General features: G+C 43.5%; 1 protein-coding gene across 2 annotated transcripts; it reads left to right on the top strand.

Annotated features, from left to right (window-relative positions):
• Window positions 1-10,030: 10,030 nt before the first annotated feature.
• pdp1 (pyruvate dehydrogenase phosphatase catalytic subunit 1) lies at window positions 10,031-23,902 on the top strand. 2 transcript variants are annotated; one of them, XM_078397189.1, is made up of 2 exons: window positions 10,031-10,149; window positions 18,662-23,902. In XM_078397189.1, the coding sequence occupies exon 2, from the start codon at window positions 18,711-18,713 to the stop codon at window positions 20,319-20,321; it is 1,611 nt and encodes a 536-aa protein (XP_078253315.1). In that variant the 5' UTR covers window positions 10,031-10,149; window positions 18,662-18,710; the 3' UTR covers window positions 20,322-23,902. The 2 variants fall into 2 exon arrangements, with proteins under 2 accessions (XP_078253315.1, XP_078253316.1); XM_078397190.1 differs by lacking the exon at window positions 10,031-10,149 and adding an exon at window positions 10,379-10,410.
• Window positions 23,903-24,704: the final 802 nt, after the last annotated feature.

The following is a 24,704-nucleotide window of genomic DNA, read 5'->3' as shown; positions in this document are numbered from 1 at the left end:
TAAGCAATGGTAGATGCTTTAAGGTAATTTTTTGTGGTGATTTATCATCCCATGGAATATGCTTAGTTTCTGCTCTTTAAGGTTTGTAAATCACATTAGAGCACAATTATAAATGTGTGAATCAAATTTATCATTTAAATCTGGAGTGCGATATTTGAAAATGTTTTTTAATTTTGTCTGTAAACGTATCTTATTTATATATTTAATAAACCAATTTTCAAAGAAAATTGCAGTATTGTGTTTCCCATTGTATGTAGATTCAATAAATTCTCTGTAATATTCTGAGGAATTTCTGATCATTCAATTTTGGAGCAGGGAATTTTGCTGCAAACCAGATTTTGAATGGGGCAGACCGATTTATAGTGCTGCTGTGGATCATGGCTACTTACTTACGTTAAGAAATGAAAATGTGTGTGTTGTGAGTCAATAAGCCACACGGAGACTGAAGCTGATGTGAAAGGTCATTATTTATCACAAATGAGGGGGGACCTCATTGAAACATACTCTCCCACTAGTGGGAGAGTCTAGGACCAGAGGTCACAGCCTCAGAATTAAAGGATGTTCTTTAGGAAGGAGATGAGGAGAAATTTATTTAGTCAGAGTGTGGTGAATCTGTGGAATTATTTGCCACAGAAGGCTATGGAGGCCAAGTCAGTGGATATTTCTAAGGCAGAGATAGATAGATTCTTGATTAGTACAGGTGTCAGAGGTTATGGGGAGAAGGCAGGAGAATGGGGTTAAGAGAGATAGATCAGCCATGATGGAATGGTGTAGTAGACTTGATGGGCCAAATAGCCTAATTCTACTCCTATCACTTATGGCCTTATAACAAACAAGAGGGCTTTCTGCACGTGATCTGGTGGAAGGCTGTGCCCTAAAATAAAAAACAGTAGAATCTCATCAAACCCGAAACGTCACCCATTCCTTCTCTCCAGAGATACTGCCTGACCCGCTGAGTTACTCCAGCATTTTGTGTCTATCTCCCCAAACCCAAACCACATAGAGGTTAAATAGACACAAAATGCTGGAGTAACTCAGCGGGACAGGCAGCATATCTGGAGAGAGGGATGGGAGACGTTTCAGGTCGAGACCCTTTTCTGGAGGGTCTGAAGAAGGATCTCAACCCGAAACGTCACCCATTTCTTCTCTTCAGAGATGTTGCCTGACCCGCTGCGTTACTCCAGCATTTTGCGTCTATCTTTGGTGTAAACCAGCATCTGCAGTTCCTTCCTACACATAGAGTTTAAATAGTCTGAACGACATAATTTCATTAGTTACAATTTCAGAGATGACTTCAACATTGTGGAAGAAAAAAATAATATCCTTCCTTACTTCATTTTGATTGGAATTGAACAAGGTAACGAAAGGGTGCTTGGATGTGACAATTGGCATCTCTCGTTGACCAGGTGCAGAAGAGGTTCGTGGGAATCGGCAAAGATTAGACGTATTACCTCTTGTCTGGGAATGTGTTGAAGGGTGGATGGTAAATGTAAACATGAAGTCGTGTAGCACGGTACATGCGGTACACGGTACATGCGGCACGGTAGCGCAGCAGTAGAGTTGCTGCTTTACAGCGAATGCAGCGCCGGAGACTCAGGTTCGATCCTGACTACGGGTGCTGCACTGTAAGGAGTTTGTACGTTCTCCCCGTGACCTGCGTGGGTTTTCTCCGAGATCTTCGGTTTCCTCCCACACTCCAAAGACGTACAGGTATGTAGGTTAATTGGCTGGGTAAATGTAAAAATTGTCCCTAAATTGTGTAGGATAGTGTTAATGTACGGGGATCGCTGGGCGGCACGGACTTGGAGGGCCGAAAAGGCCTGTTTCCGGCTGTATATATATGATATGATATGATAAGTCGAGGAGGAGATAATGAAGCTTGTTTTCCCTTCTGTGAGAAGTCACAGTAGATCACTCGTGCCCCCTACCACTAGTAGCATAGAAATGTTACTGTAAATGGGGGGTTTATGATTGGCTCGGAGAGGGGATGGTGGAGCGGGCCATCTAAAAGGTGCGATAGAATATTGTCAAGATGCCCTTGTATTCTGTTTGACTTGTATTAACCATTTGTTGTTGAATAAGATTAACATAAACAAAAAGTATGTTATGACTAATGAAACAATTGGTACCCATGTACTTGATAGAATATTTTTGTAGTCGTAGCTAAAAAAACAAAAGTTGTTTTCTGCACAGTATGACTTGGCTAATTCTGCTGTAAAGTCAGAGAACTGGTGGGTAGTTTACTGCCGCCATCTCTCCATGATCTCATCCAATAAAATCTCAAAGCAAATCTGCGAAGTCTCCACTTTGCATTTTCCATTAATTTCCCTCCAAATTAATTTCTTCCACAAACATATTAATGTTAAAAATTGATCCATTGAATGACATATTTACAGTTTTGAGAGCATCATATTTGAGAAGATACCTCTGAATATTCAAAACATATTAGTTTTGGACGATGTAATTTACATGGATGAACTAAAAGCTGTTGAAGCCAAATTAATTATGTGAGAACATACTGGGTACAAAATGCCCCAATTATTCATAAACAGAGCAAAGTTGCCCATGATCATGTTTGTCGTGATAAGTGGCAAAATCATTCTGGTCTGTGAGCCTTCTTTGGTCAAGGGTGCAAAATAACTGAACTGTGTGGGCAAGTTGGGCCGAGGGGCCTGTTTCCACACTGTATGACTCGATTAAGGTGTACGATCCCAGATCTAGCCCCAGGAGGTGAATTAACACAGCACTTTTGTCTTATATTTGGCTGATGTATACAAGGATGTCTCGTCGTCATCTCAGTCTCCAAGCCAGATCTCTTGAGCAGCCTCCTGCTGTGGGCCAGTAGCCAGTGCCCTGTAGAACAGCACCTCGTATTTGGTTTGGGCAACTTACAACCCAGCGGCATGAATATTGATTTATCTTACTTCATGTAGTCCTTGCATCCCCTCTCTCTCTCTCTCTCTCTCTCTCTCCGTCCCTCACCCACACTTGTCCTCTTGTTTGTATTCCTTTGTTCACACCACTTCCCCAGCCAACAATGGATCATTGTGGGCTCCACCTTTCCTGAATCATTGATGCAGGCTCTGCTCTGTTCTGCACCTTCTAGTTTCCCTCTTCTTGATTCTCAGTCTAATGAAGGTTCTGGACCCGAAACATCACCTATTCCTTTTCTCCAGTGATGCTGCCTGACTCCAGCATTTTGTGTTTATCTTCCCTGTAGACAGTGCTGTTTATTTACAGAACTGTCCTTCTGTACAATTTTATAACTAATTTACCACGTGTAGTTTATATTGAATAGTTTTTTAAAGACTGGCTCGATTTAGTATAAATGCCTGCTACCCTCACAATTCCTGAAGGATTTCCCACTTCTAACAATGTGGTTTATGAGCACAGAGGCAAGCTGGCTCAGCAAGGTCGGCAGCATAATCAAGGACGAGTCTCACTCCGGTCACTCCCTCTTCTCCCCTCTCCCATCAGGCAAGAGGTGCAGAAGTGGTAAAACACATATTGTACCTCCAGATTCAGGGACAGTTTCTTCCCGGCTGTTATCAGGCAACTCACCATCCTACACCAACCAATGATCCTGACCTATCATCCTCCTCATTGAAGACCCTCGGACTATCTTTAATCGGATTTTACTGGACTAAATGTTATTCCCTTTATCCTGTATCCATACACTGCAGACGGCTTGATTATAATCATATATAGTCTTTCCACTGACTGGATAACATGCAATAAAAAAAGCTCTTCACTATACCTCAGTACATGTGACAATAAACTAAAGATACCTAGTAGAAATCGGGATAAATTATACATCATCTATGATGAGTCTGGCATGGCATTTTATTAGTCACATGTACCGAGGTACAGTGAAATTCATTTTGTATACAGTTCAGTACAAGTACCACTATACATAAGCATTTAGATAATATTAGATAAGCATCTCAGATACAGATCAATTGTATAGCAACAGTACATTGATTCAGTACACAGAGTCGCCCGTTTGGCACCATTTTCAGGTCCCAGTTGTTGTAAGTGCAGGGTTCTTGATCTGATCGTGAAGGTCTGTTGTGCTGGCAGTGAACCTATCTGTTCATCAGAAACCAATGCTGCCAGCTTCTATGTTTCGTAGTGTCCGGAGATTTGAATGGATTTCCATGATGTGAACATCCTTATCCTTTTGTGCATTGCTGTGTTAGTTGAGATCTGCATTTTGAACTGCATTTTGTGCCTCAGCGAAGCTTCTAAATCTAATCACCCCAGCTGCAACAGTGTCCTTGGCCCAATCATCTACATCATCTCCATTAATGACCTTCTGTACATTATAATGTCTCAGAGTGGAGATTTTCATTGATAATATGGGAGATAATACGATATTATTTTATGCATTAGACATTGTTGTTTAAGGTTTGTAACTACTTAGGCATTAGGTGCCTCTCTGTAACTAATTAAGGCACTTTAGACATTGTGTCTCTCTGTAACTAATTAAGGCACTCTAGACATTCCTTGACACGTGTCTGTAACTGCTGCTCAGGAGGAGGAGAAACATTGATGGATGAACCAGGATAGAAGATAAGGGTGGAAGGAGACATTTTAGGAAATACAGACATCCATCAATGAGTGGGGGATTACTTGAAAGTTTAATGGTGGCAGAGTGGAAGGAAAAGTTTAATGGTGGCAGAGTGGAAGGAAACATTTTAGGAAATACAGACATCCATCAATGAGTGGGGGATTACTTGAAAGTTTAATGATGGCAGAGTGGAAGGAAACATTTTAGGAAATACAGACATTCATCAATGAGTGGGGTTTAATGGTGGTAGGGTAAACAGGGTGACTACAAAGAGATGAATAACTGTAAAGAGGAGTATGAGGGCGAGATAAGGAAAAGAAGATAAGTCTGAAAGAATCCTATAAAAATAGGCTGCCCGATGTACTAAGTGGGCAGTCAGATGGTTGACATCCTGATTGTTCCAGCCGTTGTTTGCAAATAAAGGCTTTTAACTTCTTGAAGAATTCTCCGTGTCATCTGCTTCATTTTGAACACCGGTAACCACGACAATAACTGCTGTGTTCTGTTTTATTTGTACCTTATCAGATAATGAAGTGGTTTGGGCAGCATTCAAAATATGAACAGTATTAAATATTGAGCTGACAAATCACGAGGAGCATTTGCTCCACACGTCATAGAGCATGGATATACTTTGACCTAACTTGCCTATGCCACCCACGATGTCCTCTCTAAACTAGTCCTACCTGCCCATATTTGACCCATATCCCTCTAAGCCTTTCTGAACACATTTACCTGTCCAAATGTCTTTTAAATCAACTACCTCATCTAGCAGATAGTTCCATATACCCACCACCCTCTGTGTGAAAAAAGTTGCCCCTCAGGTTCCTATTAAATCTCTTCCCTCTCACCCTAAACCCATGACCTCTGGTTCTTGATTTCCCTCTCCCTTTAGCTCAGACCTTCAAGTCCCGGCACATCCTCGCACATGTGCCAAGATCACCTCCAAGAAGGGCCTACTCACTTTGTTTCAAGGGGCGGCATGGTGGCACAGCGATGGGCAGCACGGTGGCACAGCAATAGAGTTGCTGTCTTACAGCGCCAGAGATCCAGGCTCGATCTTGACTACGGGTGCTGTCCATATGGAGTTTGTACGTTCTCCCCGTGAGCTGCTTGGTTTTCTCCGAGATCTTCGGTTTCCTCCCACACTCCAAAGACATACAGGTTTGTAGGTTAATTGGCTTGGTATAGATTTCAATTGTCCCTGGTGTGTGTAGGATAGTGTTAATGTGTGGACTCGTTGGTCACATGGGCATGTTTCCACGCTGTATCTCTAAACTAAACATCCAATACCTTTACCATCACAGAACTCTCTCACCATCAACATTTGGTGATTACCATGTGTACCGTCTACATGATGTAATTCACCAGTTTCTTCAATAGTTTCTCTGAGCTTGACTACATCTACCAACAAGTCTTGTAGAATTTGTGTGTAATTTATATGCAATTTATGTTTTTGTCGGTGACCTGGTTTTATGTGCCTGTGCTACTGCTGCAAGCAAGATTTTTACTGTACCTGCACCTCACCATACTTGTGCATAAACAATAAACTCAACTTCCCTTTTCATCACCATACCTAAAATTTTGGGTCACTTTCCACTAGGTATTACGCAACATTTAAGAAACATTTAGAGATGGATAGGACTGGTTTAGAGGGATATGGGCCAAACGCAAGCAGGTGGAACTAGTTGGTCGGTGTGGGCAAGTTGGGCCGAAGGGCCTGTTTCAATAGACAATAGACGATAGGTGCAGGAGGAGGTCATTCGGCCCTTCGAGCCAGCACCGCCATTCAATGTGATCATGGCTGATCATTCTCAATCAGTACCCCGTTCCTGCCTTCTCCCCATATCCCCTGACTCCGCTATCCTTAAGAGCTCTATCTAGCTCTCTCTTGAATGCATTCAGAGAATTGGCCTCCACTGCCTTCTGAGGCAGAGAATTCCACAGATTTACAACTCTCTGACTGAAAAAGTTTTTCCTCATCTCAGTTCTAAATAGCCTACCCCTTATTCTTAAACTGTGGCCCCTTGTTCTGGACTCCCCCAACATTGGGAACATGTTTCCTGCCTCTAACGTGTCCAACCCCTTAATAATCTTATATGTTTCGATAAGATCTCCTCTCATCCTTCTAAATTCCACGCTATATACCTCTACGACTCTATGACTAGTACTGCTTTTAACATAATAGAATTGCCAATCATTCCTTGATTCTGTACGAGAATCACTGTTTTATTTGCTATTTCCCTATAAAACATTTTTCTGAAGAAATAGTAGTTCACTTGTTAACACATAGCCACATACCACTCAAATGTAGACACAAAGTCGTGGAGTAACTCAATCTTTGTATTAATGTCAAGAGCATTATCATCACTCCACTCGACCACTTTGTTTACCCCATGTTGGTGCAGCTCAGGGTTGTCTGATTTACTTAACAGAGATATTAAAACTGTATCATCAGAATACTTTAGAATGTATTGATTTGGTTTATCTAAACGACAGTTGTTAGTGTAAAAAATAAAAAGTATAGCTGAACTCACACAACCCAGTGGAGCCCCAACTGATGGTCGTGATGGCAGATGAAAATGTTTTGTTCACCTTTACGAGCTGGACTCTGTTAGTGAGGCAAGAGGCATACCAGTGAATCAAGTATGGATTCAATTCCTGCTGGACCATTTTTGACACAAAAAAAGTCTGCTTTTATTGTGTTGAAAGCTGATGAAAAATCTACAAAGAGGGCTCTTGCATAGGTGTCAGGTTTGTCTAGATGTTTATGAATGATATGATTCAGAGTGGCAACAGCATCTTCTGTATCACAACCCTGCTTATAATAAGTTAAATTTGTGCAGAGTTAGAGCAATACAAGGGAAACTGCACAAAAAAGGGGGCTGGGGAGGAAGGATGGGAGGGAAATGGGCAGAAACAGTAAGAAAGAATAAAATCAGAAAAATTAAGCAGGGGGAAAACATTTAAAAATAAAAAAATATGAATTGATTGATGAGATATATTCTGCATTTTAATGGTTTCATCACACATACTGTTTCCCCACATCACTGATTACACTGCGAGAGGAATAACAAACGGCGGGGATTGCTTCCTAAAATGGCGGATGTTCCGCTCCGTTGTATACTACATTTCAGTATACGCGATTTCGATGGAGTGGTCCATCTTGCTCCGCTCTATTATCTTTGGGCTGGGCTCTCTGCTGTATGCAAGGCTTCTTCAGGGAATATCTAGGTGCTAGAGTCCTGATCTCCCCTGAGTGGGGAGTTATTGGAATGACAGGAGTCTGCATTAGTGTGAGCGGGCCATGGGTAAAATGGAATACTTCACCCAGTGCCTGTCCACTTCCAGATTACATATTGCAATAGTCTCAACCCGAAACGTCAGCCATTCCTTCTCTCCAGAGATGCTGCCTGTCCCGCTGAGTTACTCCAGCACTTTGTGTCTACATTGCAATAGGTCGGCTGCAGTCGCAAGCTCAGATCCAATCCGAGCTGCAGTGGATCAACCTGAGTCACAAACCAAATCTGCGTTGCATCAACTGCATTCACCATCTGACCCTCTCCAGATCACTGGAAGTTGCCAAACCAAATCCAGTTCTCTGCCCTTTAACTGCTAATAGTACACATTGCCTGTAATGTCATCTGAAATCTATATATAAAACACTCATTTGTTTGTTTGCTTGTTCCTGAACTACAGCCAAACCGGTACAGGATAGTGTGACAATTTTAGGCCCACCTTGCTCACCGTCGTCCCTTTGGTGCTAATGGAAGAAGTTTCATTGAAATCGGTGTTATATTTTTAAAGTTATTCATATTTTAAAGTTTAAATCTATCTCCTAGGGAGGGGGGTGGAGGGAGGGAGGGGGGAGGAGAAGGGGGGTTGAGGGGGATGGAGTGGGGGGGAAGGGAAGGGGGGAGGGGAGGGGAAGGGAATGGAGGGAGGGTAGGGGAGGGAGGGGGAGGGGAAGGAGGGGGGAGGAGGTAGGGGAGGGGTGAGGAGGGAGGGGGGAGGAGGGAGGGGGAGGGGGGGAGGAGGGGGTGCTGCACCAATGCAGGATTGGGCCCAACAGGTCCACTTGGTTTAGTTGCAGATAAAAATCACGAGCCAGATGATGCCAATGAAAAGGAGCTGAGTTATATTTATCCTGGAGAACCGCCTGACCTTCACATGTTCACCTCAGAATGCAGTCAAGACCAATTAATAGAGGCTTTGGTTGCACTACAGTTGGGTGCCAATTGGCTTCGTATATTACGAAAGATTACACGGGATCATAGATTCATAAGTGTCAGGTGCAGAATTAGGTTTTTGCACACCGTCTACTCCGCCATTCAATCATGGCTGATCTATCTTTCCCTCCAAACCCATTCTCCTGTCTTCTTTCAAGAGCCCCAGACACCCTTACTAATCAAGAATCAATTTCCGCCTCAAAAATATCCAATGACTTGGCCTCCACAGCCGTTTGTGGTAATGGAGTCTACATATTCACCACCCTCTGATTAAAGACATTACTCATCACTAGTCCCATCTGCCCTTATCCCTTCAAACTATCTATTAGTTTGTCCTATCCATGTACCTGTCTAACTGTATAATCCCTACCTCAACTACCTCTTCTGGCAGCTTGTTCCATACTTCCACCACCCCTTGTGTAAAAACGTTACCCCTCAGAATCCTATTAAATCTTTTCTCCGTCACCTTAAACCTATGTCTTTTTTGTCCTTACTTCACCTACCCTGGACAAGAGATTCTGTGCATCTACTCGATTTATTCCTCTCGCGATTTTATACACCTCGTCATCCTCCTGCACTCCAAAGAATAAAGTCCTGGCCTACTCAACTGCTCCCTATAGCTCAGACCCACTAGTCCGAGCAACATCCTCGTCAATCTTCTCTGCATCCATTCCAGCTTGACAACATCCTTCCTATAACATGGTGCCCAGAACTGCACCTCCTTGCACCTTGCACCTCCTCCAACCTCATCTACTGTATCCGTTGTTCAAGATGTGGACTCTTATACATTGGCGCGCCCAAATGTAGATTGGGCGATCATTTCGCTGAACACCTTTGCTCAGTCCGTCTGAACCTACCTGACCTCCCGGTGGCTAAACACTTTATTCTCCTTCCCATTCCCACAATGACCATCTTCAAGATCTTCAAGATCAGTCTGATGAAGGGTCTCGATCAGCGCGGCCAATCACCGCGGACGGTTACCGCATGGCAACCAATGGGTGTGGGGTAAATGGGCCAGCGCCCTCACAGCGACCAATCACCGCATGGCAACCAATGGGCGCGGGGTAGAGGAGCTGGCGCCTTCGCATGACAACCAATGGGCGCGGGTTAGAGGAGCCGGCGCCCTCGCAGCGACCAATCACCGCGGACGGTCACCGCATGGCAACCAATAGGCGCGGGTTAGAGGAGCCGGCGCCCTCGCAGCGACCAATCACCGCGGACGGGTCGCCGCATGGCAACCAATGGGCGCGAGGCGGGGTGGAGAGGCCCGGCGTCAATGTCAAACGGTCGCAGGGAGCACGAGCGAGAGCGCGGACATCGACGGCGATGAGCGGCGGCGTTGCTGCTCCTCAGGTCGGTGCCGGGGTTTGGGAGGACGACTGACGGTGAACCCGCGGGGCGGTGAGGGTGGGGGGTGAGGCGGTGTGGTGCCGGCCATACCGACCGTTCGCTGCTGCTGAGGGCGACCGCCATGCCGGAGGGCAGTTCCCCGGCCGGGGTGGGGGGGAGGGAGTGTGAGGTGATCGGGGATGATGGCGGTCGGTGGGTCCCCCTCCCCCTCCACCCCTCCCTCCCTGGCGGCCGCCTTCACCGAAGCTCCGGTAACAACGTGAGGTGAGGAGGTGGACGGGCGGTGGTTTTCCGTCGAGCGGGGGACGGGTTTGCCCCCCCCCCCCCCCCGGGCTTGTACCTTGTAGTGTGTGAGGTGACCGGCGGCGGGTTGGTGACCAGTCGGTCGGTCTCCGACCTCCAGCCTCCCTCCCCCCCCGCCGCGGCGGCCGCTGAGCCCTGCCCCCTTGGACCTGCCTCTCCCCGGCGGAAACGCTCGCTGACCAATGCGGTGTTGGCGCGCAGGCAGTCCCCGGGTGGACAAGTCTTGCACTGAACACACTACATAGTGGTACTTGCAGACACAAAATGCTGGGGTAACTCAGCGGGTCAGGCAGCTTCTCACTCCAAATGCTTATGTACATATACTTATATGCTTATATACTTGTACTAAAGGTAGACACAGAATGCTGGGGTCAGGGCCGTTTTTACAGCATTATGGGCCCCCGGACAAAGCAGTGTACTGGGGCCCCTACCGTTACTCTCCCCCACCCCCCTTTCCCTACCAGCCCCCCCCTGTCGTGCCGGCGAAAAGCACTTACCGAAAAGCACTTAGCGATGGACTTAGGGTGCTACATTGTTGCGAAAAGCACTTACAGATCGCTGTGAGAAACACTTAGGGACCGAAAATGTTGCGAAAAAAGCACTTATTGAACCTACATTTTTAAAGTAGTATTTATTTATTGCAAGTCACTTAACATACACAGATCAGCATGGGGCCCCTATGTTCGTGGGCCCCCGGGCAAGTGCCTATCAGGCCCATGCGTTCAGACGGCCCTGGCTGGGGTAACTCAGCAGGTCAGGCAGGCAGTCCCCGGGTGGACAAGTCTTGCACTGAACACACTACACAGTGGTACTTGCAGACACAAAATGCTATGGTAGCTCAGCGGGTCAGGCAGCTTCTCACTCCAAATGCTTATGTATAGTGATACTTGTACTGAAGGTAGACACAGAATGCTGGGGTAACTCAGCAGGTCAGGCGGGCAGTCCCCGGGTGGACAAGTCTTGCACTGAACACACGGTACTTGCAGACACAAAATGCTGGAGTAACTCAGCAGGTCAGGCAGCTTCTCACTCCAAATGCTTATATACTTATATGCTTATATGCTTATATACTTGTACTGAAGGTAGACACCGAATGCTGGGGTAACTCAGCAGGTCAGGTAGTCCCCGGGTGGACAAGTCTTGTACTGAACACACTACACAGTGGGTCAGGCAGCATCTCACTCCAAATGCTTATGTGCAGTGATAGTTGTACTGAAGGTAGACACGGAATGCTGGGGCAACTCAGCAGGTCAGGCAGGCAGTCCCCGGGTGGACATGTCTTGCACTGAACAATGGTACTTGCAGACACAAAATGCTGGGATAGCTCGGCGGGTCAGGCAGCATCACACTCCAAATGCTTATGTATAGTGATACTTGTACTGAAGGTAGACACAGAATGCTGGGGTAACTCAGCAGGTCAGGCAGCATCTCAGTTTAAACACGTATCTTGTGCTTATTCAGCCCATCGCGTCTACTTCGTCATTCAATTATGGCTGATCTATCTTTCCCTCTCAACCACATTCTCCTGCCTTCTCCCTATAATCTTTGACACCCTTACTAATCAAGAACCTATCAATCGATGCACAATGACTTGGCCTTCACTGCCGTCTGGTTCAATGAATTCCACAGATTCACCACCCTCTGACTAAAATTCCTCCTCATCACCATTCTAAAGGTACTGTCTTTGGTTGCACCAGAGACTTTGGGCTTTTTTACACTAGTACTCATTTGTTTTTTGTGCAGGTTTGTTATGCTGCTGCAAGTAAGAATTTCATTTTTCTGTTGTCGGTATACACGGCTCTTAAACACCCTTGAACAGCAGATGCTGGAACCTTAAGCCAACACAACATGCTGGAGTAACTCAGCGGGTCAGGTAGCATTTGTGGAGGGAATGGGCAGGTGATGTTTTATGTCGGGAACCTTCTTCAGACTGAGTGTAGTAGGGTGGAGAAAGCTGAAAACGAGGGCAGGACTAAGTCTGGCAAGTGAAAGGTGGGTATCGATGAGGGGGGTCTAAAGAAGGGTCTCGACCCGACACGTCATTTACCCGTGTTCTCCAGGGATGCCTCCTGACCTGCTTAGTTGCTCCAGCACTTTGTCCTTTAGTATAGATGGGGGGGGGGGTGAAGAGATAGGTGGGTGCTCTGACTATCCAGAACCCGGATTCAATCCTGACTACGGTGCTGTCTATTTGTATGTTTGTACGTTCTCCCTGTGACTGCGTAGGTTTTCTCTGGGTGCTCTGGTTTCCTCCCACATTCCAAAGACGTGCAGATTTGTAGGTTCTTTAAATTGTCCCTGGTGTGTAGGATAGAATTAGTTGAGGGGTGATCATTGGGTCAGCGCAGACTCAGTGGGCCGAGGGACCTGTTTTCATGCAGTATCTCTAAACTTAAACTAAATCAGTTTCTATGAATCCCCTTTCTATGAACATATAGAGACACAGCATGTATGCACCCAAAGGACTGATTGTTTATTTACAAGGGAGTGCACAAAGTCTGCGCATTGATACCTTACTGAATGTCCGCAGTGGCGGTTACAATGCTGAATAGCATGAACATCATGTCTCTCCTGTTCAAGTAGGTCACAATATGAATAACATGAACATCATGTCTCTCCTGTTCAAGTAGGCCACAATATGAATGCATATGTGGATACAAAGGGATTAGAATCTGTAAGGCAGCAACTCTACAGCTCCCCACTGTGCCGCCCAAAATTTCAGGACTGTTTTATGCAGGATTCAAACCCAAACTGAATTCCACTTCTTTGTTAGACTTGCTTGAATTTGGTGGAAATTGCTGAAGTCCACATTGCATCCAGCAGGTCAGGTATCATATGTCAAGAGAGAATGACAGGTTAATGTGCAAATCTAGAGAGAGCTCTTACAAATGGTCATTTAAATTTAAATAATTTTCACTTGTGCATGGTCAAGCAAGAAAGTCTGAGACTTGAGAAGAACTGGAGTGTTGGAGTATCCCAGCGGGTCTGGAGGATGTGGATGGGTGACGTTTCAGATCAGGAGCCTTCTCCAAACTGATTGTAGTGGGCGGAGTGCATGTGAACCTCTTGTCTCATCTGGAAAAGCTGCTGGGGTCTCTGGATGGAGGTGAGGGAGGAGGTGTAAGGGCAGGTATTGTAACCCCTGCGGGTGCAGAGGGCTTGTGTAGGAAGGAACTGCAGATGCTGGTTTAAACTGAAGAAGGGTCTCGACCCGAAACATCATCCATTCCTTCTATCCAGAGATGCTGGCTGTCCCGCTGAGTTACTCCTGCATTCTGTGTCTATCTTCAGTGCAGAGATCTTGTTGATTTCAATGTATATTTAGGCTTACGGAGTAGCAGGCGAAGGAGATGTATTAATTATTTTGCTTCATTTTATAATTACATCTGGATGTATTTTAGTTCACTTTTTACATTTAAATAGTTAAATGTTTTCGATAATCTTTATCAATTTTAACAGTTGTTTACTATTTTTGAGAGTCGGAGAATTTTAAACGATTGCAGCTCTTAACATGAGACACACTGTACCTCTACCGTTCTCTTTGTCAAAGTCTGTTAGTGACGGTGTTGTAGAAACAGAAAATAGGTGCCATTCGGCCCTTCGAGCCTGCACCGCCATTCAATATGATCATGGCTGATCATCCAACTCAGTATCCTGTACCTGCCTTCTCCCCATACCCCCGATCCCTTTAGCCACAAGGACCACATCTAACTCCCTCTTAAATATAACCAAAGAACTGGCCTTAACTACCTTCTGTGGCAGAGAATTCCACAGATTCACCACTCTGTGTGAAAAAACCCCACTTTTACCCTCCACACTTCTAAACTCCAGAGGGTATAGACACGGGTTCCTCAATTGCTCTTCATAGGATATCCACCACCTTCTAGGAATCAGTTTTGTAAATTGCATTGAGTCCATGGCTTAGTACATCTTTCCGAAAGTACAGAGGCAAAAATTGCTCATGCAGATCATCTTTCTTTATTCGTAACTCCTTACAAGATTGAAGACTTGCACAAATAGGACAGGTTTAGAGGGATATGGGCCAAACACAGGCAGGTGAGACTAGCATAGATGGGTCATGTGTGGGCAAGTTGTTTCCACTCTGTCTGCCTATAACTATGACTATTGCCCAGGAATCATTCTGGTAAACTTTAGTTGCACCTGTCCAAGACAATCTTATCTTTCCTTAAAAACTGGATAACATTTTGAAATAATATAATGTTTTTAATGACCATCTATCTTTTTTAAGCACTAAATCCCTCAGGGAAAAGTGGTGAGAATCAGTTAACAAAATAAAAGTTGAACTGTTAGATCAAAGGCAAAAAAAGCTTATTGGATTGCCAAAAAGAGTGGTTTATTGAGGACGAGGAAAATTTCCGAATTCCGGAAAAGTGAGACTATGGAAACGAAAGAACCCTCTGGTAATTTAATGAGAACTTAAAAAACAGACTGCAGACAGTTTATGCAAAATAATAAAAGGTGTGGTGAGTGCCTAGAGCGAACAGCCAGGGGTGGAGGTGGAAGCAGATATGATGGTCTTTTTTTAAGATCTGCATCCCAAGATTTTGAAAGTGGTAGTGGGTGTATGGAACGAGCTGCCAAAGGAGGTAGTTGAGGCAGGGACTATCGCAGCGTTTAAGAAAAATTTTAGACAAGTACATGGATAGGACTAGTGTAGATGGGACACATTGGCCGGTCTGGGCAAGTTGGGCCGAAGGGCCTGTTTCCATGCTGTATGTCTAACGGTGGATGGAGAAAACAAGAAAGCATTGACCAGTAAGCCTGAAGCATTTGCTTTAATTATATAGAATCATGATGAGATCAGCATCTGTAGCTCTTATTCAAGGAAAGATGGAAATAGGCAGGTTGTTTATGTGGACTGGTTGGACACAGCAGGTATTTTACTTCCTAGAGTATAGAAGAACGAAAAAAACACCTGATTGAGACATGCAAGATACTGAGTGGTCTTGGAGGAAATGGATGTGGAGAGGATTTTTCCTGTTGTGGCTGAATCTTGAATTCGGAGTCACTATTTACAAATAAATGGTTGCTTAATTAAGACAGGTGATCCATTTTTTTTCTGACTGTTGTAACTTTTTGGCACCACTTCCTCAAAGGGTGGTGAAAATAATGTATTTGAATACTTTTAAGGTTGCTGTAGATAGATGATAGCGGATGGTTGCAACAGACACTGAAATGTGGAGTTGAGACTCATGAGACAAGACATGCTCAAGACAAGATAAGACAAGACTACTCCTGCTCCCAATTTAGTTGTTCAGTTTTAAGTACGTTGTAATGCACGTGCGTGTCCAGTCCCGCAACTGGTCTGTTGTTGACCCTTTACAACAGCCTCAGGACTTATTTTCTCACTTAACTTTATCTTGCTAGCAAGTTTAGAATATTACTAGACCAAGTGGACCCGTTGGGCCCAAACTTCTCCTGCATTCTTCTGCAGTTATATAAGGCGCTAGTGAGACCGCACCTGGAGTACTGTGTGCAGTTTTGGTCTCCAAATTTGAGGAAGGATATTCTTGCTATTGAGGGCTTGCAGCATAGGTTTACTAGGTTAATTCCCGGAATGGCGGGACTGTCGTATGTTGAAAGATTGGAGCGGCTAAGCTTTCATACACTGGAATTTAGAAGGATGAGAGGGGATCTTATCGAATAATCTTATATAAGATTATTAAGGGGTTGGACACGTTAGAGGCAGGAAACATGTTCCCAATGTTGGGGGAGTCCAGAACCAGGGGCCACAGTTTAAGAATAAGGGGTAGGCCATTTAGAACGAAGATGAGGAAAAACTTTTTCAGTCAGAGAGTTGTGAATCTGGAATTCACTGCCTCAGAAGGCAGTGGAGGCCAAGTCTCTGAATGCATTCAAGCGAGAACTAGATAGAGCTCTTAAGGATAGCGGAGTCAGGGGGTATGGGGAGAAGTCAGGAACGGGGTACTGATTGAGAATGATCAGCCATGATCACATTAAATGGTGGTGTTGGCTCGAAGGGCCGAATGGCCTACTCCTGCACCTATTGTCTATTGGTGCAGCACCGTCTCCCCCCTCCCTCCCTCCACCTCCCCCTCCCTCCTCTCCACCCCCCTCCCCTGCCCCCTCCCCATTCCATCTCCCGTAACCCCCCTTATCCCCTCCTCTCTCCCTCCCGAGGAGATAGATTTAAACTTTAAAATGTGAATAATTTTAAAAATATAACGCCGATTTCAATAAAACTTCTTCCATTACCACCAAAGGGGTGACGGTGAGTAAGGTGGGCCTAAAATTGTTGTACTATCGTGTACTGTTTTGGCTGTAGTTCAGGAACGAACAAACAAACAAACAAACAAACAAACAAACAAGAGTTTTAGTATATGGATATTTGCTGTTGTTTCTCTTTCTTTTATGCCCACAGACTGCACTTGGGGCTTGATTGCTCTAGGGACTTGGGGCTTTGTTTTTCTCTTTGCACTTTATAGATTTTTCTTTTTGTTTTTTATATTGAACTTTGTTTTAATGATGCCTACTGTTTGCATATCTGTTGTGTTGCTGCAAATAAGAATTTTGTTGTCCTGTTTTGAGACATATAACAAACAAAATATATGATATGATATGATATATGAAAAACTCTTGACTCTTGTCAGCAGCTGATGGATTATAAACAACTGAGGCCCAAAGAGCAATCCATGAAGAATTCTATGAATTGCATCCTGTCAATTTTTAAAACATTATCGCTGTTATAAAATACAAAATCTATTGAGAATTTCTATTAATTTTTATTTTGGACTACAGACACCTGGATTTTATTTTGGAAAATCAAAAAACAACTGCAGATGCTTGAAATCTAATAAAAGCCGGAAAATGATGTAAATAATCAATTGGCTTGGCTGCAGCTATGGAAAGAGAAGTAGAGCTAATGTTTCCGATCAAAGACTCTTCGTCAGAACTGGGAAGCTTCATAAGTTATCGGAGCAGAATTAAGCCATTTGGTCCATCAAGTCAACTCCATCATGGCTGATCTATCTTTCTCTCTCAACCCCATTTTCCTGCCTTTTTTCCATAACCCCGGACACCCGTACTATCAAAGCTTCTTTTGTCTCCTTCCCAGTTCTAACAAAGGGTCTTCAAAACATTTAATGCTGTGTCACTGATCAACTGAGCCGCTGCAAATTTCCAGCATCTTCTGTTTTTATTTTACCTGCAATTTTTTTGCTTTCTAATTATTTATTCCAATTGTCTTCTGCATATTATTTGATGCAAATTCATTATTCTGAGCCCCACAGGATCCAATCATGTAGTTTCTGAAAATCTAATTACATTATACCCGTATGTTCCTTCTTTTTCATCCTAGTCATTTTGCCATCAAAAAAATGTATTCGATTTGCCAGACATGATTTCCCTTTTGTAACATCGTGTTAATTCTGACTGATTATTATTATTTTCGGTACTGCATTCCCCAAAAATATGTTCTAAATTTTCCAACTGAGGTAAATCTATCGTTCGTATTATGAATACATGGGTTAAATTAGAAGCCATTCTAGACTGTAGAAAATCATGGAAGATCTGTATCGATGGATCTACCGATTCTATTCAGCTCTTGAAATGCTAGTAATCGGCGCAGAGGAGATGTTAGTTTTTAATCTCAATCTTTATAAACAAACTAGACCAAGTGGACCCGTTGGGCCCAAACCTCAACTGCATTGGTGCAGCACCCTCTCCACTCCCACCTCCCTCGCCCTCCTCTTCCTCCCCCTCCGCTCCCCTCCATCCCCCCTCCACTCCCCCTCCCTCCCTCCCTAGGAGATAGATTTAAACTTTAAAATGTGAATAACTAAAAATATAACACCGATTTCAATGAAACTTCTTCCATTAGCACCAAAGGGACGACGGTGAGTAATGTGGGCCTAAAATGATTGCGCTATCGTGTACCGTCTTGACTGTAGTTCAGGAACAAACGAGAGTCTTAGTATATAGATGGAATATTTTTAACTTTCAAACTGCACAAAATAGTTCAAAGATGTGCTTGTATAAACAGGACCTTTAACTTGACATCTTTTGCATCCGCAATATACAATTAATTTTTTTTAAAGTGCAGTTTCTTGGTTAATTTTTAAATTTGAAGGAAGTGGTTTGAAATGTTTCAGTATTTTCACTGATGCACATTTGGGTAATGGGTTCATGTGGGGTGCAAAGGAATAATTTTTGTTTTCTTTTTTTAACATAGGAAATGCTGGAAAGTTTAATCTCCTTGTGTTCCAACATACCCAGATGAAATGTTGGTGCCAATGCAGCTATTGTATCCAGCACTTAGAAACGGAGAGGCACGCCGAGTCTGTGCAACAGTTTGCCACCGTTGTAGCCTCCAAAACTGTCTCTCTACTCAAACTGGCCGACATACATCAGGCAGATCCCTGCTGAAGGCTTTTCCAAGTCCCTTCCTCGGATCATGCAACCCGATGATCCATTTGAGGAATTACAGGGCCACGGTTGCGCAGTTTTACAGCCTCACCCCTCCTCAGGTTAACAGCATCTTGAAGGCAAACGAGTACAGTTTCAAGGTACCTGAATTTGATGGGAAGAACGTCAGTTCTGTCCTGGGTTTTGACAGTAACCAGTTACCATCCAATTCTCCAGTTGAAGACCGGAGATGTGCGGCCACGTGCTTGCAGTCCCGAGGCATGCTGCTGGGTGTTATAGACGGACACGCGGGGTGTGCCTGTGCACAGGGAGTTAGTGAACGACTCTTTTACTATATCGCTGTTTCTCTGTTACATCAAGCGACCCTGTTGGAAATAGAGAATGCAGTGGATAATGGCCGGGTTGTGTTGCCGCTTTTACAATGGCACAAACACCCCAATGATTACTTCAGTAAGGAGGCTTCAAAAATGTACTTTGATAGTCTGAGAACCTACTGGCAGGAGTTAATAGATCTCCACACAGAGGAAATGCCCGATACAATGGAAGCGCTGATAAATTCATTCAAGAGACTTGATAACGATATTTCGTTGGAAGCTCAGGTTCCTAGCGATAACTCTTTACTGAATTACTGGCAGTTGCGAGTGGCTTTTTCTGGTGGGACGGCCTGTATTGCGCACATAAATGGGGTAGATTTGTATATTGCCAATACTGGCGACAGCAGGGCGGTGCTGGGTGTTCAGGAGGAGGATGGAAGCTGGTCTGCACTCACGCTGTCCAACGACCATAATGCACAGAATGAGAGCGAGGTTGAAAGGGTTAAATCTGAACACCCGAAATCTGAAGCAAAAACCGTCATCAAACAGGACCGCTTGCTGGGCTTGCTAATGCCATTTAGAGCATTTGGAGATGTTAAGTTCAAATGGAGCATTGACCTGCAAAAGCGGGTACTTGAGTCTGGCCCAGAGCTATTACATGAAAATGAATGTACCAAATTTATCCCACCTAATTACCACACTCCCCCATACCTAACAGCTCAGCCTGAAGTCACTTACCATAAATTACGGCCTCAGGATAAATTCCTTGTATTGGCCACAGACGGACTGTGGGAAATATTGCACAGACAGGAGGTTGTAAGAATTGTTGGGGAACACCTAACTGGGGTCCACCTCCAGCAGCCTATTACTGTGGGGGGTTACAAAGTGACCCTTGGTCAAATGCACGAACTGTTAACGGAGAGAAGAGCTCGTGTTTCATCCACATTTGAGGATCAAAATTCTGCAACTCATCTCATACGGCATGCCGTTGGTCACAATGAGTTTGGGGCCATCGATCATCAAAGGTTGTCAAAAATGCTGAGTCTTCCTGAAGATCTGGCACGAATGTACAGAGATGATATAACTGTTACCGTGGCGCAATTTAATTCTCACGTTATCAATACACATTACAAGCATAATTCAGAAAGCTAAAGTCCATGCTGTCAAGTGTTCAAATGCAAAAGATGATAGAGTAATTGTACTTAAGAATGTACTTTTAGTTTAAGCATCAGAGCAATTCGGTAAATATTTATAAACTTTTGGAGTCTAGAAGCCAGAACTAGGTAGTGGCTGGTCATATTTATTGGTTGTTTCAAAAGTTATGGAAATAAAAACTAGGAGGATTATGTTTGCATATTATTAAATATTCAGCTCTGTATGAAATGCAAATTAGTTTGAGTGTAATCAGGCACAATTAAATATTAATTATGGTCATGTTAATGGCCTGATTTCTGTAAGAGTACAAAATGTGGAGTATGGAAATGGAATAGTTACTGTTTGTGCTTGCCTGTTTATTTCAGTTCAGATATCTTTATTCTTTGATTTGAACTTAAATATAATTGCAAGTTGGTTCGAGGCAGCCTCTGAAGGGTGCTCTGCCGTTTAAACTTATCAGTAATAATTATTGATGCCATCTTTAGACTTTTGTTTTGAAGCATTCAGTTCAGCATATTATGTCAAGGACAGCCACTGACCTTGCAGAAAATTATAATATCTACCGAATCTTTTTGTGGGAAGATATGTATAATTTGGAACTACAGCGGTATATTGAAAATATTGTCCTTTTTTTTTCAAATTAACGTCCCAAGATTTAGCATAAATTTTAAGGGGAATAAGACGAGGAAGTCTCTAAATATTGTTTTATGCACAGTAATTTGAATCTTATTATGCCCATGAAAACAAAAGTTATTAGATATTTACCTAAGTTTTGTCTAAGAAAATAACTGCAGATGCTGGTACAAATCAAAGGTATTTATTTCACAAAATGCTGGAGTAACTCAACGGGTCAGGCAGCATCTCAGGAGAGAAGGAATGGGTGACATTTCAGGTCGAGACCCTTCTTCAGACTGATGTCAGGGGGGCGGGACAAAGGAAGGATATAGGTGGAGACAGGAAGATAGAGGGAGAACTGGGAAGGGGGAGGGGAAGAGGAACTATCTAAAGTTGGAGAAGTCAATGTTCATACTGCTGGACTGCAAGCTGCCCAAGTTTTGTCTTATAGAAACTGGCCTCTGATACTTATCTGGAATATTAAAATCCAAGCTCTTTGTTTAATAATTTTACAGGCAAATGCAAGAATGGATATAAAAATGGAGTCCAGTTTGTATAAAAAATGTATTGTCCAAATCTCGGGCACTGAATTGAGATTTTGACAGTGAACATTCTTGTTTGAATGATCAGGAGTGCTATGTTACAAATTTGTTACTGTTGATTACCATCGAGGCAGTAAAATCAGTTATAAACGAAATAACAATTGTCAATCATGTTAAACTATGTTAACTGTAAGTGCCCTGAAAAGACTCTAGATTCTGAAATATTAGAAAATAATGCACGTTTGAATTCTGCTTCAGCAGATGTCTTAAATTTGTTAGTTCTGACAAATATTTTCATATCATTTATAAGTACTCGCCTGGGAAGTGTTTGAAATCAGAGACCCTGAATGGAATAGATATTGTTTGGTTTACATTTGTCATTTCCAGGCTATTATTGACTTTTGGTATCCCAGCTATTAAATAAGGCAAATCCAATTTTTTTTAAGCCATGTTGTTAAATGGTTCTTGTTGCAGACTGCTTTGAATTTGTACTATAAAACCAGTGAAAATGTGTACAATAAAGATTTTGTTTTAAGAGGAAATAATTAAGTAGAAAAACTATGCAACAAAGCTGCTGTCATGTTAAAATCATTTTAAATATGTTAATTTGTATCTGGTATTGCATGTCTACATCTTGATGTGTGGGTGGGCACTAGATTAAATATGATTGTCTTTCAGATAGAAAACGCATAAGGAAATGCATGATTGGGCTGTTTATTTATTCTCTCGCTGCTGTCACAGTTGTGCCAAGAACAAATGGGAGCTTAAGTAACCCTGTTGAATGGATAGCTTTTTGGATACCCAGTAGTTTCACACTGCCACTCTCACCTGCTGGCAGACTGTTGTCCGGTTCTGAGGAGTGGAAGATGAACAGAGGGATTAGTTTGTTCAATGTGCAATGACTTCACGCAGAGTTAGCATACACACATGTGTGATTTCCCTTTCTGGCCAATTCACCTTCACTTCACACACACCTGGAACAATTTACAATTTCACAGAAACCAATTAATCTACAAACCTGTATGTCTTTGAAGTGTGGGAGGAAACCGGAACACCCTGAGAAAACCCACGCAAGTTTAATTTAGAGATATAGCTCGGAAACAGGCCCATCGGCCCACCAAGTCCGCACCAACCAGCGATTCCTGCACATTGACGCTATCCTACACGCACACTAGGAACAATTTACAATTTTGCAGTTATATCAGCCAATTAACCTACAAATCTGTACGTCTTTGGAGTGTGGGAGGAATCTGAAGATCTAAGAGAAAACCCGCCCGGTTACGGGGAGAACGTTCAACTCCGTACCGACAGCCCCCTTAGTCGGAATCGAACTTGGGTCTCGGGCGCTGCAAGCACTGTACCGCTGCGCCACCATGCTCTATGATGCAAGTCATGGGGTGAACATGCAAACTTCATATAGACAACACCCATAGTCAGGATCGAACCATTGTCTGCTGCTGTCAGGCAGCAACTCTACCGCTGTGCCACCATGCCACCCAAAGTGCACTGATGCCAATCTTCCCTCATTACTGATTACTTTGTCAGCTTCTGTTCATGTTCAGACCTTGGATGCCTAATTGCATTTAGGTAATCAGCACTGGATTCTGTTTGAAGTGCCATCTGTTCAGAGTACAGTACAATTGTAAAGCCATCTTCTGTCCATTATAACATTGGCTATACAGTTCAGTATTCTGATTGCTATTATTCTGACAGTACAATTAATAAGGAAGCAACTCAAACTGTGGATGTATGTTTCCTGGTTAATAAATGTGCACACTGTCCATTATCTAATTTATTTCAGAGATAAAGCATGGAAACAGGCCCTTTGGCACACTGAGTCTGAGCAGACTAGCAATCCCCAAACACTAGCACTACCCTATACACGAGGGATAATTTACAATTCATAGTGAAGCCAAATTAATCTACAAACCTGTACGTCTTTGGAGTGTGAGAGGAAACTGGAGCACCCGGAGAAAACCCTCGTAGGTAATTGGGAGAATGTACAAACTACAGACAGCACCTGTAGTCCGGATTGAACCCGGATCTCTGGCGCTGTAAGGCAGCAACTCTACCACTGTGCCAGCCCAGTATCCTGCCCTGACTGGCTGACTGGATCTGTGAAACTGAGTATACCGGAACTCGAGATTTTCCTTTTAGTTAACACTAGTCATAAAAGTCCTCCTTTATTTTCTTTTGCAAAACACTTCACATGTATTCTGCATTGGTCATCCTTATGAGACAATCTAACTCATTGGAGCCATATGTCAAATAGTGATTTCATCATGTTTCTCTGAGGAAGTATATGTCTGTTAACTATCTGTAGAATCATTGCACAATGTACTGACAACTGAAAAAAATACAGCATTGCATGTGGGTTCTGCATTCGCTGAGTGAAAAAAAACCTGTTGATTATTGTTCTTGCTTGAGTGTTTTTAATAAATACTCAAAAGTACAATGCTCGTTTGTATTTTATTTAAACGTAATATAGTCATAGAGTGATACAGCATGGAAACAGGCCTTTCGGCCCAACTTGCCCACACCGGCCGACTTGTCCCAGCTACCTTAGTCCCACCTGCCCGCGTTTGGCCCATGTCCCTCCAAACATGTCCTATTAGATTGATATAGGATCATTGTAAGTGGGTGTGGATATGGTGGGCCAAAGGGCCTGTTTAGTTTAAGGGGAAAGAATGTTGGAAGATATTCAAACCATGCATGCAGAATTACATCTCCATGGAACAGAGCATGTTTGTCACCTTGAGCTGGTTAATAGAAAAGAATACTCGCTACGTTTCGGATATATATCAGAGTAGGTGGCAGGTCTAGTTTAGATTAGAGATACAGTGCGGAAACTGCCCTTCGACCCACCGAGTCCGCACCGCCGACCAGCAATCCCCCCACATTAACACTACCCTACATACACTAGGGACAATTTTCTGCATTTATACCAAACCACTTAACCTACAAACCTGTACGTCTGGAGTGTGGGAGGAAACCGAAGATCTCGGGGAAAATACCCACGGAGAGAACGTACAAACTACGTACAGACAAGCACCCGTCGTCAGGATCGAACCTGCATCTTTGGCGCTGTAAGGCAGCAGCTCTACCTTGCCGCCACACAGATGAATAAGGAATAAGTTGGGATGGTGAGTACCAAACTTAACCCAGTGTTAAAAATCTCTCTTGTTTAAGGATAATGACTTTCTGACTGGGGGATACTGCCCAT

Source organism: Rhinoraja longicauda, chromosome 4 (assembly GCF_053455715.1).
Source record: "Rhinoraja longicauda isolate Sanriku21f chromosome 4, sRhiLon1.1, whole genome shotgun sequence".
Classification (NCBI taxonomy): domain Eukaryota; kingdom Metazoa; phylum Chordata; class Chondrichthyes; order Rajiformes; family Arhynchobatidae; genus Rhinoraja; species Rhinoraja longicauda.
The sequence above is the reverse complement of the archived record's forward strand: the minus strand, read 5'-3'. Positions and strand labels throughout refer to the sequence as shown.

What these genes read in the sequence shown, in the direction of transcription:
- pdp1 (XM_078397189.1), top strand. Translation starts at nt 18,711, where the DNA reads ATGTTGGTGCCAATGCAGCTATTGTATCCAGCACTTAGAAACGGAGAG.